The sequence below is a fragment of the Oncorhynchus kisutch genome, linkage group LG23, assembly GCF_002021735.2.
Source record: "Oncorhynchus kisutch isolate 150728-3 linkage group LG23, Okis_V2, whole genome shotgun sequence".
Taxonomy (NCBI): Eukaryota; Metazoa; Chordata; class Actinopteri; order Salmoniformes; family Salmonidae; genus Oncorhynchus; species Oncorhynchus kisutch.
Genome location: NC_034196.2, coordinates 38,939,665 through 38,957,261, shown reverse-complemented (window position 1 = coordinate 38,957,261; position 17,597 = coordinate 38,939,665). Strand labels below are relative to the sequence as shown.

At 42.6% G+C, this 17,597-nt stretch overlaps 1 protein-coding gene across 2 annotated transcripts in view; it reads left to right on the top strand.

Moving 5' to 3' along the window:
* LOC109868753 (cAMP-specific 3',5'-cyclic phosphodiesterase 4D-like) overlaps window positions 1-17,597 on the top strand; it is a 411,106-nt gene that overhangs the window by 72,909 nt on the left and 320,600 nt on the right. For both annotated transcript variants that reach the window (XM_031802500.1, XM_031802501.1), the window contains exon 3: window positions 2,181-2,404. In XM_031802500.1, coding sequence (XP_031658360.1) covers window positions 2,181-2,404 — 224 coding nt within the window. The remainder of the gene's footprint in view (window positions 1-2,180; window positions 2,405-17,597) is intronic.

Genomic DNA, 17,597 nt, shown 5'->3' with positions numbered 1-17,597 from the left:
AACATATATATTGATGTCCCAAATGTATCATTTGTACAGTTCTTTATAAAAAATTTGTTACATTTGACTGTTTAAAACCTGGCAGTACTACTCATTTTTCTGAGAGTGATAGCATTTTCCATAAAACATGATTATTTGTCTCTGAAATGAAACCATCAAGTTATGCCATGATTAAATAGTTTAAAAAAACACCACTCTTTCATATGTTCTTCAAACAATAAAAGCTCATTTACCAACATTTCTGAAAATAGATATAATGTACAGCATTTTAGAATGAAACTCTTCAAACATATTCTTAATTAGAGCGGTCCTCAATCAGCCGTCTGAAATGGCAACAATTCATCCAATTTTACCTAACTCTGTAGAGGCCAAAGGAATTTCCAGAGTTAGCCAGCCTTGAGAATGTGTATGGTAACTTGTACTTCTAAAAGTGATTAATGAACTTAGGTACAGAGGGAGTTTTTGTAAAATAATCTTAGAAACGAAAAGAGAGCAATGCATGGATCTACGAGACTTCAAAGAGGGCCAAACCTGCTTTCTGATATAGAATGCAGTGATGCGTACTGAACCTGTCGACCCGTAATAAAGCGTAGTGTGCTGTGATGAACTGCGTCCAATGGATTCAGTGTATTGGCAGCTGCATTCATATAGTCTAGGACCGGTAGAACATGGACTGAACATTCCTACCGGTGATGTTCCATTGATAGCCTTCACATAATATTACACTGTTTGTGTGAAATGTGAAAACGTCTTCATTCAGACCTGTGTGGCCTTGCTCTCGGATTCTCCCTTCACCATTTGGCCACATGGTTGTGCAGTCAAAGCCCGGAGGTATACGTTTGTGCCAGCACGGTAAATTGCCTTGTTAGTGCTCACCTCATTTCGTTTCCCCGAATCTCAAAATGTCTCCACAAGAAACAGTCTATTTTCGAGGATTGCGAAATACAGCGAAATCCATTGTGTTTCTTATATGCATTTGAACATGACTGTAAAGTGGTGCGCTTGTGCTTGGTGTATGAAATCAGAAATGTGTCATATTCATTAAAAATAGTTTATTATCATTGCTTCATCATAGTTTATACTGCTGGAAGATGCTGTGACTGGTTGATATGATGCTGTCTTGACTTTCTGTCCAGAATGCCTACCTTTACAATATGAGTCAGTCTGCATCCTAGTAGCGCCAATGGTTTTCAGAAAAGACATGTTCTAGTTTTATTTGTACTGTAGGCCGTATAAATGCAGGGTACACTTATTTTACAATTCGAAGCACAAGCATGCTCCTCTATGGATCATCTCAGTTTAACCTTCCCATTAATTAAAGTCACGTACATCCAATATGAACCAAAGATCACATCTTTAGATGACATTTAATCCCTGGTAGGGCTATTGGCCTAGATGGAAATTAATTCAGGCTCAAAACTGAAATTCAGCCTTGGGATAGCGTCACCATACTAATTTAATACTGCATCAACTGCAGGGAGGAACAGTCATCTATTATGAGTTTAATCTATCTTGCATTTAGAGTTCCTCCCTGACTGACAATTAGATAACCTACTGGACTTTGCCAAACAAACTGACAACTTGACAGAAAATACAATCTGAATCTGTATTCTGAGATAAAACCACTCTCATAGGAAACACAACTGGAAGTCCAGACATAACACCTTCACGTATTAACCTTAGTCATCTTCTGTTTAGCATTCTGATTGATATTAATCATCATACACCCTGGTGGGTTTAATCCTCAATTCTGATTGGTTCAAACCGCCTTCCAGCCAGTGTCTATTCCACACGTTACCACCGGCTAAATCTATGACGTTAAAATGCCTATGTAGTCTGTTCCATCTGACTGCGCAATCCACAGCCCAGCCAATGCAATTATAAATGCATTTTTAAACTTGATCTCCACTATAAAAAGCGTCTAGACATTATCTCACATTTCTTTTAGACTAACATTTAGTTTTCAACAGCAGAGATTTGTATAAACCTTGCTGACTATTTCGCCTTATATTTAGCGTTCTGATAGATATTAATCAATAGAATAGTCTGTATTAGCACATTTCCTCATAACATAGACCTATTATACAGCCCCAGACTCAAATCTTCTCTTTTATAGCCTTGAATAAGATCCCTGATCATTGATGATTCATGGAGGTCCTGCTCTCTCCCGTCCTCTGCAGGTTTCTGACGATGACTCTCCAGAGCCAGGTCTGGGCGTGGAGATGGAGACTGTCCAGGTGCGGAGGCTCTCCTGCCGGAACCTGCAGCTTCCCCCATTGGCCTTTAGGCAGGCGGAGCAGCGTGACTGGGCCCCGAGGCCAGAGACGGAGCAGATCCCTCGGCCCACTAGCCTCGCCCTCAGGATCCCCCCGCTCATCGCCATCACCTCAGCAGACACCAGCAGGTAAGAGAGACAGGAGACTGCATGTGGAGACAAAGGTCTGGTGGCAGGGTCGTGGGATGTGGATTGATGTGTGTGTGAGAGAGGGAGAACGAGACAGGTGGATGAGCGAGAGAGGGAGAGAGACAGTGAAAGAGTCAGACAAGGAGACTCAGGGAAGCTTAGTGGTCTTTTCAGTATTGAGTGTGTGTGTGTATCTGTGCTCCTTAAAATGTCTGGTTTTGTGTGTCAGTATATGTGTGAGTATAAATGCATATGGTCTTTGTAATTTACAATCATGGAACACTAACCTAGAGTGGATGCAATCTGCTCTCCATTCAGACAGCACAAAGACCATTAAACTGAATTTCGATTTATCTGAATTACGATGGTAGTTGCCCCTTGAAAGCCTGTGAATGACATACAGTAGGTAAAAAGCATTTTGGTGACTCATGTTAAATGTGATCAGCTTTACTTTGAGCGTGATGTGTCAATGCAAACGTATACTACTGGGTTTTGATTTTAAGAACACAGTGTCCTTCAGCCAGAAAACTGCAACCTCTCTACTTCAAGCCACGGTCGGCTCTTTCAATGTCCACACACTTTGTGTGTCTGTGTCAGCTTCAAAAGATCCTCACAAAAATGATTTGCCCTTGTTTTCCTCCCTGCATAATATAGTTTCACAGGTAGATAGAACCTTTGTTATAGTCCTAACTGTTAATATACCTTTTAATTATTTCTAGATCGCTATGTGCACCTTGGCACAGTAATCATTCTCCCTCCCTTAGTTATAGTTGCAGCTATGGTTTATCCACCCATTTATTTTGTGGGTGTGTGAGACAAAACAAAATCTCTTTACCTGACTCTCTTTTCAGTATAGAAATGTATACTTTTCTGCTCTTGTAGGAAGCAATCACTCCCCTATTACTGATCTATAACTGAGCTAATAACTCACTAACTAGCAAAGGATATGAACAAAAATGTGCACACGTGGCAACATGCAGCTCTCGCTATGATTTCAAAACCAACACATCTACTCATGACCGCTTATGCTGTAAACACAGTCCAGTTCAAAGTAAATGGCACAGATCCATATATTGCAATGGTCTATTTGCTTATAGAATACGGGCTGAGTCGTGCGTGTCAATGCAATAGAAACCTACACCGATGCGTTCTGCCAACAACAGGGACAGCAAGTAGCCTAGCGGTTAAGAGCATTGGGCCAGTAACTGAAAGGTTGCTGGTTTGAATCTCTGAACCAATTAGGTGAAAAATCTGCCAACGTGCCCTTGAGCAAGGCACTTAACCCTAATTGCTCCTGTAAGTTGCTCTGGATAAGAGTGTCAGCTCAAATGTTAACAAAGTATCTTGCATAGTTCATTTAGTTTTGGTATGTTGCATTAAAAGTGGCTAAAATTGCGTTGATTCGATCACAGTTGCCACAGTAAAGGGGAACGTTGATAGTGTTAACAGGGAAAACTCTAGAACAGTGGTCCCCAACCTTTTCTGAGTCAAGAGTCAAAGTGCAAACCGAGATCTACCGCTTTTTTTACATGACTTCAGAGACGTAAGCGAATGCAACATTAACCAATTAAATACGGTACTGCAGCAATGAGGTTTGTGCAATAAGCTATAGGCCCAATAAATTATGACCGTATATTATCTTTGCTTGAATTACCCTGCCAAGGCATTGTTGTTCGAGCCATTTTGAGGTAGGCTATATGATCACACTGGTAATAGATCTGTTGTTGTATTACTTGTGAGGCACAGCTGAGTGAGCATACATTTAAATAATTAGCTTTTTATTTTTATTTTACTTGGCTGATGGTGCCTGCATCTGATTGTCCGTCTCAGCGGAGGGTGAGAGCAGCATCTCAACATCCCTCCGCTCTCCCTTTCCTCTGCTGATACTGACCTAAAAGGGACCCTGTCTTCCATCTAATGGCGAAACTCAAGTCGCACCACATTATTTCTGCCTCATGCACAAATTCATGTTGTTACTCCTATGAACAGAGAAAGTGAAATATTCCTCGATATTAAAAAAGACCCAAGCCGTTAATAATAACAACGCAAGCATATAGATACACTTTCCTACTCATTCATTACTGCTGCAGTGCTTGTTGTAGCACTGAGTGGAAATAGGAAGAACTTACATTTTATGGCTTATAAAATGATTGAATACAAAGTGTTGACAGTGCTGAGTAAGAACTTAAACAACAGCTCTTTGCTGTATTCGTTGACAGTCTCGCTCTAGTCATGGTTTTAAACGTTTTGAAATCTCACAGTACCAACTTTGCTGTAGCTTTCTTTAATGCCTGCTACATTACTGCAGACACGGTAATCTGAGCCATCCGTTTGGCCTGCGTTAGGCCTACAGTGTACTTGATTTGCTCTCTGGGCCCGCCGGGAAGGCAGAAGTTGTTCGCCTACCCAGCGTGTAGGGCATCTGAATCGGGTGCACTTTCCGCCAACAGCCCGAGTCGAATAAATAGGAACTCAAGGCTTTATCATCGTTTGTTTTTTTACATAAATGTTTGGCGATCGACTAGGAATGCCTTTCAGATCGACCAGTTTAGAGGGAACAGTGTTTCCTACATAGTGTACCATTTATAGTGTACCACCTTGTGGGCCCTGGTCAAAAGTAGTGCACTATACTGGGAATAGGGTGCCATTTGAGACACATCCAAAGACAATCAGGACCTCTCATGCCAAATAGTCTTTGGGTCAGCGACTAGCCCTTCATTTAGATTCGGTTGTATGATACCGTTGGTCTAGAAACGGTGCCACGTAGATGTGAGCATAGTCTCATGTTATTCATATTTATGAGAATACATGAGAATACTGAATGACACTTCTAGTGTGCCATTTCTAGTATACTTCATCGTTCCTAATCCGTTGTAGTTGTGAGAGTGTGAACCTATGCCATTGTTTCTATTCAGGAATTGATAGTGTCTGGAGAGAAACTGGAGATGAGATGGGAATAGTGATCTATGATTCCCATTCATTAACAATTACTCCATGGTTTCTCGTAAAGAAAGAAGATGGAGTGCTGTGTTTTGTTAGTATCTCTTTGGCAGTTTCATCTGAAAAGGTCAGCCCCCGGAGTTTGTTGTTGGATGGGAGTTTTGATGGATTGTGGGGTGTGTGAGGATGTCAGTGTACAAATCAAATTGTATTGGTCGGCATACACATATTTGCAGATGTTTTCGCAGGTGCAGCGAAATGCTTGTTTTTCTAGATCCAACAGTAACACCTAGCATAACAAAATAACACATCCAAAAAATAAAATACAGAAATATCAGAACGAGCAATGTCAGAGTCTGGAATATAAATACAGTGCCTTCAGAAAGTATTCATACCCCTTGATTTATTCCACATTTTGATGTGTTACAGCCTGAATTCTAAATGGATTAAATATCCCATAATGACAAAGTGAAAACATGTTTTTATAAATCTTTGCAAATTTATTAAATTAAATACAGAAATAGCTCATTTACTTAAGTATTCACATCCGTGAGCACCTTTGGCAGCGATTACAGCTGAGTCTTTCTGGGCAAGTCTAAGAGCTTTCCATACCTGGATTGTGCAACATTTGACAATTATTATTTAAAAGATTCTGTCAAATTGGTTGTTGATCATTGCTAGACAACTATTTTCAGGTCTTGCCATAGATTTGCAAGTAGATTTAAGTCAAAACTGTAACTCGTCCACTCAGGAACATTCACAGTCTTTTTCGTAAGCAACTCCACTGTAGATGAGGCCTTGTATTTTAGGTTATTGTCCTGCTGAAAGGTGAATTCATCTTCCAGTGTCTGGTGGAAAGAAGACTGAACAAGGTTTTCCTCTAGGACTTTGTCTGTGCTTAGCTCCATTCCGTTTCTTTTTTATCCTGAGAAACTCCCCAGTCCTTAACAATTACAAGCATACCCATAACATGATGCAGCCACCAATATGCTTGAAAATAATGAGAGAGTGGTACTCAGTAATGTGTTGTATTGGCATTGCACCAGACATAACACTTTGTATTCAGGAAAAAAAGTGAATTGCTATGAGACATTTTTTTCATTATGACTTTAGTGCCTTGTTGCAAACAGGATGCATCTTTTGGAATATTTGTTTTTCTGTACAGGCTTCCTTCTTTTCACTCTGTCAATTAGGTTAGTATTGTTGAGTTACTATAACGTTGTTGATCCATCCTCAGTTTTCTCCTATCACAGCCATTAAACTCTGTAACAATATAAATGAGTCATTTTGGAGTCACTTTTATTGTAAATAAGAATATAATATGTTTCTAAACACGTCTACAGTCATGTGGATGCTACCATGGTTATGGATAGTCCTAAATGAATCATGAATAATGATGAGTGAGAAAGTTAGACGCACAAATATCATACCCACCCAAAAATGCTAACCTCCCCTGCTATTGTAATGGTGAGAGGTTAGCATACTTCTGTTACTTTCTCACTCATCATTATTCACGATTCATTCAAGACTATCCGTAATTATGGTAACATCCACATTAATGTAGAAGTGTTCAGAAACATATTTTATTCTTACTTAATAAAAGTGACTCCAATAATTTCTATTGGGCACAAAATAAACAGCAAAACAAACAGCAAATGCATCCATCAAGTTTGTAGAGTCACAAGTTTGATGTAATCACTGCAGGCTAGCATGTCACATCTTCTCCGGCTCTTCCCCTCCGGCATATGACGTAGTCAGAATACTAACCACCGGTCCTGGGATTCATCATTACGCACACCTGGCACTCACCATTATGCACACCTGGCACTCATCATTACGCACACCCGACTACTTTAATAAACACATAAGTGAATTTGTCTCAATACTTTTGGTCCCCTAAAATGTGTGGGACTATTTACAAAGAGTGCTGTAATATCTAAACGGTTCACCTGATATAGACCACGACTCCATTTTGTTGATCCCTGCCTACAGACAGAAACTAAAACAAGAAGCTCCCACGCTGAGGTGTGTGCAACGCTGGTCCGACCAATCTAATTCCACACTCCAAGACTGCTTCCATCACGTGGACTGGGATATGTTTCGTATTGCGTCAGACAACAACATTGACGAATACGCTGATTCGGTGTGCGAGTTCATTAGAACGTGCTTTGAAGATGTCATTCCCATAGCAACGACTAAAACAATCCCAAACCAGAAACCGTGGTTTGATGGCAGCATTTGCGTGAAACTGAAAGCGCGAACCACTGCTTTTAATCAGGGCAAGGTGACCGGTAACATGACCGAATACAGACAGTGTAGCTATTCCCTCCGCAAGAAAATCAAACAAGCTAAGCGTCAGTATAGAGACAAAGTAGAATCTCAATTCAACGGCTCAGACACAAGAGGTATGTGGCAGGGTCTACAGTCAATCACGGATTACAAAAAGAAAACCAGCCCCGTCACGGACCAGGATGTCTTGCTCCCAGGCAGACTAAATAACTTTTTTGCCCGCTTTGAGGACAATACAGTGCCACTGACACGGCCTGCAACCAAAACATGCAGCCTCTCCTTCACTGCAACCGAGGTGAGTAAAACATTTAAACGTGTTAACCCTCGCAAGGCTGCAGGCCCAGATGGCATCCCCAGCCGTGCCCTCAGAGCATGCGCAGACCAGCTGGCTGGTGTGTTTACGGACATATTCAATCAATCCCTATCCCAGTCTGCTGTTCCCACATGCTTCAAGAGGGCCACCATTGTTCCTGTTCCCAAGAAAGGTAAGGTAACTGAGCTAAACGACTACCGCCCCGTAGCACTCACTTCCGTCATTATGAAGTGCTTTGAGAGACTAGTCAAGGACCATATCACCTCCACCCTACCTGACACCCTAGACCCACTCCAATTTGCTTACCGCCCAAATAGGTCCACAGACGATGCAATCTCAACCACACTGCACACTGCCCTAACCCATCTGGACAAGAGGAATACCTATGTGAGAATGCTGTTCATCGACTACAGCTCGTCATTTAACACCATAGTACCCTCCAAGCTCGTCATCAAGCTCGAGACCCTGGGTCTCGACCCCGCCCTGTGCAACTGGGTACTGGACTTCCTGACGGGCCGCCCCCAGGTGGGGAGGGTAGGCAACAACATCTCCACCCCGCTGATCCTCAACACTGGGGCCCCACAAGGGTGCGTTCTGAGCCCTCTCCTGTACTCCCTGTTCACCCACAACTGCATGGCCACGCACGCCTCCAACTCAATCATCAAGTTTGCGGACAACACAACAGTGGTAGGCTTGATTACCAACAACGACGAGACGGCCTACAGGAAGGAGGTGAGGGCCCTCGGAGTGTGGTGTCAGGAAAATAACCTCACACCCAACGTCAACAAAACTAAGGAGATGATTGTGGACTTCGGGAAACAGCAGAGGGAACACCCCCCTATCCACATCGATGGAACAGTAGTGGAGAGGGTAGCAAGTTTTAAGTTCCTCGGCATACACATCACAGACAAACTGAATTGGTCCACCCACACAGACAGCATCGTGAAGAAGGCGCAGCAGCGCCTCTTCAACCTCAGGAGGCTGAAGAAATTCGGCTTGTCACCAAAAGCACTCACAAACTTTTACAGATGCACAATCGAGAGCATCCTGGCGGGCTGTATCACCGCCTGGTACGGCAACTGCTCCGCCCACAACCGTAAGGCTCTCCAGAGGGTAGTGAGGTCTGCACAACGCATCACTGGGGGCAAACTACCTGCCCTCCAGGACACCTACACCACCCGATGTCACAGGAAGGCTATAAAGATCATCAAGGACAACAACCACCCGAGCCACTGCCTGTTCACCCCGCTATCATCCAGAAGGCGAGGTCAGTACAGGTGCATCAAAGCTGGGACCAAGAGACTGAAAAACAGCTTCTATCTCAAGGCCATCAGACTGTTAAACAGCCACCACTAACATTGAGTGGCTGCTGCCAACACACTGACTCAACTCCAGCCACTTTAATAATGGGAATTGATGGGAAATTATGTAAAATATATCACTAGCCACTTTAAACAATGCTACCTAATATAATGTTTACATACCCTACATTATTCATCTCATATGTATACGTATATACTGTACTCTATATCATCTACTGCATCTTTATGTAATACATGTATCACTAGCCACTTTAACTATGCCACTTTGTTTACATACTCATCTCATATGTATATACTGTACTCGATACCATCTACTGTATCTTGCCTATGCCGCTCTGTACCATCACTCATTCATATATCTTTATGTACATATTCTTTATCCCCTTACACTTGTGTGTATAAGACAGTAGTTTTGGAATTGTTAGTTAGATTACTTGTTGGTTATTATTGCATTGTCGGAACTAGAAGCACAAGCATTTCACTACACTCGCATTAACATCTGCTAACCATGTGTATGTGACAAATATCATTTGATTTGATTTGATTTGAGAAAGCTGACCGTTACAAAAAAAAGTAGAGCCTCTCAAAGCACTTCATTATGACAGAAGTGAGTGCTACGGGGTGATAGTCATTTAGTTCAGTTACCTTCACTTTCTTGGATACAGGAACAATGGTGGACATCCTGAAGCAAGTGGGGACAGCAGACTGGGATAGAGAGAGATTTAATATGTCTGTATACACTCCAGCCAGCTGGTGTGCACATGCTCTGTGGACGCGGTTTGGGATGCCGTCTGGGCCGGCAGCCTTGCGAGGGTTAATGCACTTAAATGTCTTACTCACGTCGACCACGGAGAAGGGGAGCTCAGAGTCCTCGTGAGCTGCGGTGGCCCATGTCGGCGGCTCAGTGTTTTCCTCTAAGTGGTCATAGAGAGTGTTTTTATATTGTCCGGGAGCAAGGCGTTGGAGTCTGTGACATGGCTGGCTTTCCCTTTATAATCTGTGATGGTCTGGAGTACCTGCCACATGTGTCTTTGTGTCTGAGCCGTTGAATTGCAACTCCACTCTCGTACTGTTGTTTTTCCTCTTTGATTGCTTTACGGAGGTCATTGCTGGTCTGTTTGTACACATTCATATTCCCAGTCACCTTGCCGTGGTTAAATGCGGTGTTTTGCTTTTCAGTTTTGCGTGAATGCTGCCATCTATCCACGGTTTTTGGTTTGGATAGGTTGTAATCGTCACCGTGGGAACAACATCCTCTATGCACTTCCTGATGAACTCCGTCACCAAGTCAGTGTATACGTCAACACTATTCTCAGGGGCAACCCGGAACATTTTCCAGTCCGCGTGATCAAAACAATCTTGAACCATAGATTCCGATTGGTCAGACCAACGTTGAACAGTTCTCACACACACATAGGCAACCACACACACACACACACACACACACACACACATAGGCAACCACACACACACACACACACACACACACACACACACACACACACACACACACACACACACACACACACACACACACACACACACACACACACACACACACACACACACACACACACACACACACACACCTTTTGTTACTGTGGTTACATTTAGAGGAAAGATGGAAAATCATTCGCCCTCCTGTTGTTCCCAATCAATGTCCCCCTGCTGTCATTCCATGAAAAGCCCACCCTTACCCCTGCTATCATTCCATGAAAAGCCCACAATGCCCTCCTCCTGGGCTGTACATCTGGGCCAGCCACGCTCAGGAAGAAAATCACCAGCATGTTAAGCAAAGAGAAGTGAGCTGTAGCCATTTTGAATATAGGCATTGACACGAATTTACATTTGACCGCAGACGGGGTTGCTATGATTAAGCCTTTTTTGTCTGTCGTAACAATAGGTCCACGTCTTCATGGGAAGTGTAATCTCTCTATGGTCACACAGGGAAAAAGTTGAAGCTTATTCTGTAAGGATCGAGGCTTCCTGGCAGTATTCGCCGTTCTTGTCTCTTGGCAAACTGCACTGTACAGTATGTGCCCATCAACCTACTTCATGAATCAGGTCATTGTTAACCCTATGGAAATTATTATTATACTTATAGCTCTGGAAAGAATGAAGAGACCACAGCAGCATCATGTTGTGGGGGTGCTTTGCTCCAGGAGGTGCACTTCACAAAATAGATGGCATCATGAAGATGGAACATTATGTGGATATATTGAAGCAACATCTCAAGACATCAGTCAGGAAGTTAAAGCTTGGTTGCAAATGGATCTTCCAACTGGACAATGACCCCAAGAATACTTCCAAAGTTAAGCAAAATGGCTTCAGGACAACAATGTCAAGGTATTGGAGGGGCCAACACAAAGCCCCGACCTCAATCCTACAGAAAATTTGTGGGAAGAACTGAAAAAGTATGTGCGAGCAACTTACACCAGCTCGGTCAGTTGGAATGGGCCAAAATTCACCGAACTTATTGTGGGAAGCTTGTGGAAGGCTACCCGAAATGTTTGACAGAAGTTAAACAATTTAAAGGCAATGCTACCAAATACGAATTGAGTGTATGTAAACTTCTGACCCACTGGGAATGTGATGAAAGAAATAAAAGATGAACTAAATCATTCTCTCTACTATTATTCTGACATTTCACATTATTTCACATTCTTAAAACTGACCTAAGACAGGGAATTTTTACTAGGATTAAATGTCAGGAATTGTGAAAAACTGAGTTTAAATGTATTTGGCTAAGATGTATGTAAACTTCTGACTTCAACCTTATACCCGACCATAGAATATTACCAGCAAATAAAATTGTATTGGTCACATACACAATCCCTCTTGGGTCATTAATATTTACCTTCTCTGTGAATTAACCCGTTGGATCCCTGTGATTGAGTGTGTATTCACTTTCGACTTGCATGTAATGAGTGGAGGTAGATTTGTGTGCCGTGTTCCCATAGGGGTTACCCAACATAGATCATAACTATGTGTCACAGCACTGGCCCCAAGCACACCTCATATATAATTCATATCCAACAGGGGAAGGAGATGATGTTATAGAATTCCTACAGTATGACACATCTGCTCTGCCTCAATGGTGACGATTTTTTACCACAGTGACTGGATACACTGTAGGCTAACTCAGTTCTCGGGTGAGAAGTCATTCAGGGTGGTTGTTAATGTTCCCGACTGACTTTATCCGACTGCTGGGCTTGAACCCAGGTTGTCTGGGTTAGCAGCACATTGAGCTAAAGCCTGGGGTGGCTAAGGCAAGTTCTCATGCTGCTCATGATGCAAGCATGGTTCAGTTAACAACTCCAGACACACACACACCACACACACACACACACACACACACACACACACACACACACACACACAGACTTTGTATTACCTCTAATTTCTATTGTGCTCACGGTTGTTTTTTCTTCCACAGTAATAATCTTCCAGCCCTATTCAGCAGCACTACCATCCATATCACTTTCCAGACGCAGTCTTTTTCACCTCACACATCATTAGCTGTTTGATGAGTCACACTCTTTGTGTACAGTTTGCTTTGCTGGAGAATTCAAATGTGTTGCATAATTAAATGTTGAGCTTTTCCTCTGGGAACTTTGTTTCAGTGTGCTGGACAAAATGGAGGGTGAAAATGCAAGGCTGGCTGTCCTATTTCTTTGAGGAAGAGGGACTCTTTGCATAAAACATGACCCCTCAAAGCGCATGTTTCTTTAGTTGGGTTTTGTGGATTAAGACGTGGTCAGAAAGAGGCAAATTAGGTGTTTGTCAACCCTGTTATGGTGTCAGCGAGCAAATGGTGCCACATCATGCTTATTGTTGCTGAATTTGAAAACTATAACAGTTTCCAGCCAGGGAGAAGGAGTTTGCTGGCTCTCTGCATCAAGGCGACACTTGTAGTTTTTGAAAATTACAGCATTTTGGAAATTACCCCCTCATTTTAGGACCTTTTTATGTTATGCTTTTAACTCCAGGACAGTCGTTGTTTTTATGTTGTAGCGAAACCTACAGCACGGTAGCTCTCCAGGCAAAGGGTGGGAAAGCCCTGATGTAGACACTGGTGCTGAAGATAATGAATATGGTTTGGAACCGAGTTTGGGAAACACTGGCTTATAGCAACACAGGCGAGACTATGAGACTGCATTGATGCCCTGAATGTATGACCTAATAAGGTTAAAGGGGCCCTTGTTTCCTCTGAACAGTTGATGTTGAGATGTGTCTAAAACCTGAACTCTGTAGCATTTATTTGGGCTGCAATATCTGAGGTTGGTAACTCTAATGAATTTATACTCTGCAGCAGAGGTAACTCTAATGAATTTATACTCTGCAGCAGAGGTAACTCTAATGAATTTATACTCTGAAGCAGAGGTAACTCTAATGAATTTATACTCTGCAGCAGAGGTAACTCTAATGAATTTATACTCTGCAGCAGAGGTAACTCTAATGAATTTATACTCTGCAGCAGAGGTAACTCGAATGAATTTATACTCTGCAGCAGAGGTAACTCTAATGAATTTATACTCTGCAGCAGAGGTAACTCTAATGAATTTATACTCTGCAGCAGAGGTAACTCTAATGAATTTATACTCTGCAGCAGAGGTAACTCTAATGAATTTATACTCTGCAGCAGAGGTAACTCTAATGAATTTATACTCTGCAGCAGAGGTAACTCTAATGAATTTATACTCTGCAGCAGAGGTAACTCTAATGAATTTATACTCTGCAGCAGAGGTAACTCTAATGAATTTATACTCTGCAGCAGAGGTAACTCTAATGAATTTATACTCTGCAGCAGAGGTAACTCTAATGAATTTATACTCTGCAGCAGAGTTAACTCTAATGAATTTATACTCTGCAGCAGAGGTAACTCTAATGAATTTATACTCCGCAGCAGAGGTAACTCTAATGAATTTATACTCTGCAGCAGAGGTAACTCTGGGTCTTCCTTTCCTGTGGTGGTCCTCATGTCATAGTGCTTGATGTTTTTTGCGACTGCACTTGAAGAAACTTTCAAAGTTCTTGACATTTTTAGTACTGACTGACCGTCATGTATTAGAGTAATGATGGACTCTTGTTTCTCTTTTCTTATTTGAGCTGCTCATGCCATAATATGGACTTGGTTTTTTACCAAATAAGGCTATCTTATGTATACCCCCTAACTTGTCAAACACATTAAGAATGAAAGAAATTCCACAAATTAACTTTTAAGAAGGCACACCTGTTAATTTAAATGCCTTCCAGGTGACTACCTCATGAAGCTGGTTGAGAGAATACCCAGAGTGTGCAAAGCTGTCAAGGCAAAGGGTGGCTATTTAAAGAATCTCCAATATAACATATATTTTGATTTGTTAAACATTTTTGGGTTACTACATGATTCCATATATGTTATTTCATAGTTTTGATGATTTTCACGTTTTCATAAATTCTTATAATGTTCGGGAATTATGTATACTATAGGCATTTGTGAAAATTCTATAGCAATATAGAGTGGGAAAGCAGCCGTGCATTTTGACAGTTAATCGACACTGCAGTAAAAAACATTTATCTTGTCTAGGACCGGAGTCTACACAGATCGGTGCTCTATATCTAATCAGAGCTACAGTAGGCCTTTATACAAACAAGCCATTTGCAACACGGGTCTGCTTTCATCCACTTTGATCTGAACTGTGTGTTTACAAGCAGTAGCAACAGCACAACTTAAGATCATTAGAACATATTCTCCAAAAGTCACAAAATACACCTGAATGGATTTCTGCAAATACAGTATGTTAAAACACCACGGGAGCCTTTTTACATTTGGAAACTTTACAGCCCTATTGATCAAACAACCATGAGAAGGTAGGCTCTCTCTCCCTCAGTTATGAACATCAACAACAACAAGCTCAACAACTAATGCTAGCTAGATCAAGATGAGCTTTAATTTAACGAAGGAACATTAGATAAACCCTCTCAAACTTTTGCAGCTAGTTGGCCGTCAAAATTGCACTGATAAATTATGGAGAATTTTTGCCTTCGGCCTTCTGCAGCTCGCCTGCTTGTCCCAACCAATCACCGAAGCTAACTGGCTACAGTTAGCTATCTTGCAACTTCCAGACACAAATGAGAGAACAAATGTTACTTGCCGTAGCAGAGCTGGCTAGGCTGTTTACATGTTATCTAGAGCGTTTGACTAACTTACTTTTTTTGCCTACGTTTACTGACACCGGTCATATTCAGGTGTTGTGCATTCATAAATTCCTAATTGTTCTGCGCTCTGACACACTCAGACGAGAGTGCTCTGAAATGAGGTAGATGGCCAGAGTAAATATGTGAACGCAAGAGATTTGCTAACTGGATAATAGTCGTTGAAAAACTGAAAAGTGATATGAAGGGGAAAAAGTCAGTCACTCACCCACTCCTCCAATGGCATCACATGACATTCTCCTAGCAGCTCGCTAGCTAGCTGAAGTTAGGCTCTGTGTTGTTAGTTTGCTACATAAATAGATATGCTAGCCTACTAGCCACGTTATGACTGACTTGTGATCATTGCCCTTGCTAGTTTGATTGTATTGACATTCCCAGCCTTAGTTACATTTGTCCGTTTTTGTCGAGAATATTGAGTCATTGAAACTGAAACAGTGCATCCCGAATTGAGGCAGCAAACAATGTACCAGGGAAGCTGTGATTTACAACCTGATAGCAATATTTCTGGACTACCAAGAAATGTATTAATGAATTATACACTGCTCAAAAAAATAAAGGGAGCACTTAAACAACACAATGTAACTCCAAGTCAATCACACTTCTGTGAAATCAAACTGTCCACTTAGGAAGCAACACTGATTGACAATAAATTTCACATGCTGTTGTGCAAATGGAATAGACAACAGGTGGAAATTATAGGCAATTAGCAAGACACACCCAATAAAGGAGTGGTTCTGCAGATGGGGACCACAGACCACTTCTCAGTTCCTATGCTTCCTGGCTGATGTTTTGGTCACTTTTGAATGCTGGCGGTGCTTTCACTCTAGTGGTAGCATGAGACGGAGTCTACAACCCACACAAGTGGCTCAGGTAGTGCAGCTCATCCAGGATGGCACATCAATGAGAGCTGTGGCAAGAAGGTTTGCTGTGTCTGTCAGCGTAGTGTCCAGAGCATGGAGGCGCTACCAGGAGACAGGCAAGTACATCAGGAGACGTGGAGGAGGCCGTAGGAAGCCAACAACCCAGCAGCAGTACCGCTACCCCCGCCTTTGTGCAAGGAGGAGCAGGAGGAGCACTGCCAGAGCCCTGCAAAATGACCTCCAGCAGGCCACAAATGTGCATGTGTCTGCTCAAACGGTCAGAAATGAGGGTGGTATGAGGGCCCGACATCCACAGGTGGGGGTTGTGCTTACAGACCAACATCGTGCAGGACGTTTCGCATTTGCCAGAGAACACCAAGATTTGCAAATTCGCCACTGGCGCCCTGTGCTCTTCACAGATGAAACAGGTTCACACTGAGCACATGTGACAGACGTGACAGTCTGGAGACGCCGTGGAGAACGTTCTGCTGCCTGCAACATCCTCCAGCATGACCGGTTTGGCGGTGGGTCAGTCATGGTGTGGGGTGGCATTTCTTTGGGGCGCCGCACAGCCCTCCATGTGCTCGCCAGAGGTAGACTGACATTAGGTAGCCAGCCATTAGGTACCCATTAGGCCATTAGGTACCCGAGATGAGATCCTCAGACCCCTTGTGAGACCATATGCTGGTGCGGTTGGCCCTGGGTTCCTCCTAATGCAAGACAATGCTAGACCTCATGTGGCTGGAGTTGTGTCAGTAGTTCCTGAAAGAGGAAGGCATTGATGCTATGGACTGGCCCGCCCATTCCCCAGACCTGAATCCAATTGAGCACATCTGGGACATCATGTCTCGCTCCATCCACCTGTGTGTTGCACCACAGACTGTCCAGGAGTTGGCGGATGCTTTAGTCCAGGTCTGAGAGGAGATCCCTCAGGAGACCATCCGCCACCTCATCAGGAGCATGCCCAGGCGTTGTAGGGAGGTCATACAGGCACGTGGAGGCCACACACACTACTGAGCCTCATTTTGACTTGTTTTAAGGACATTACATCAAAGTTGGATCAGCCTGTAGTGTGGTTTTCCACTTTAATTTTGAGTGTGACTCCAAATCCAGACCTCCATGGGTTGATTAATTTGATTTCCATTGATCATTTTTGTGTGATTTTGTTGTCAGCACATTCAACTATGTAAAGAAAAAATGTCATTCATTCAGATCTAGGATGTGTTATTTTAGTGTTCCCTTTATTTTTTTGAGCAGCGTATGAATCATGC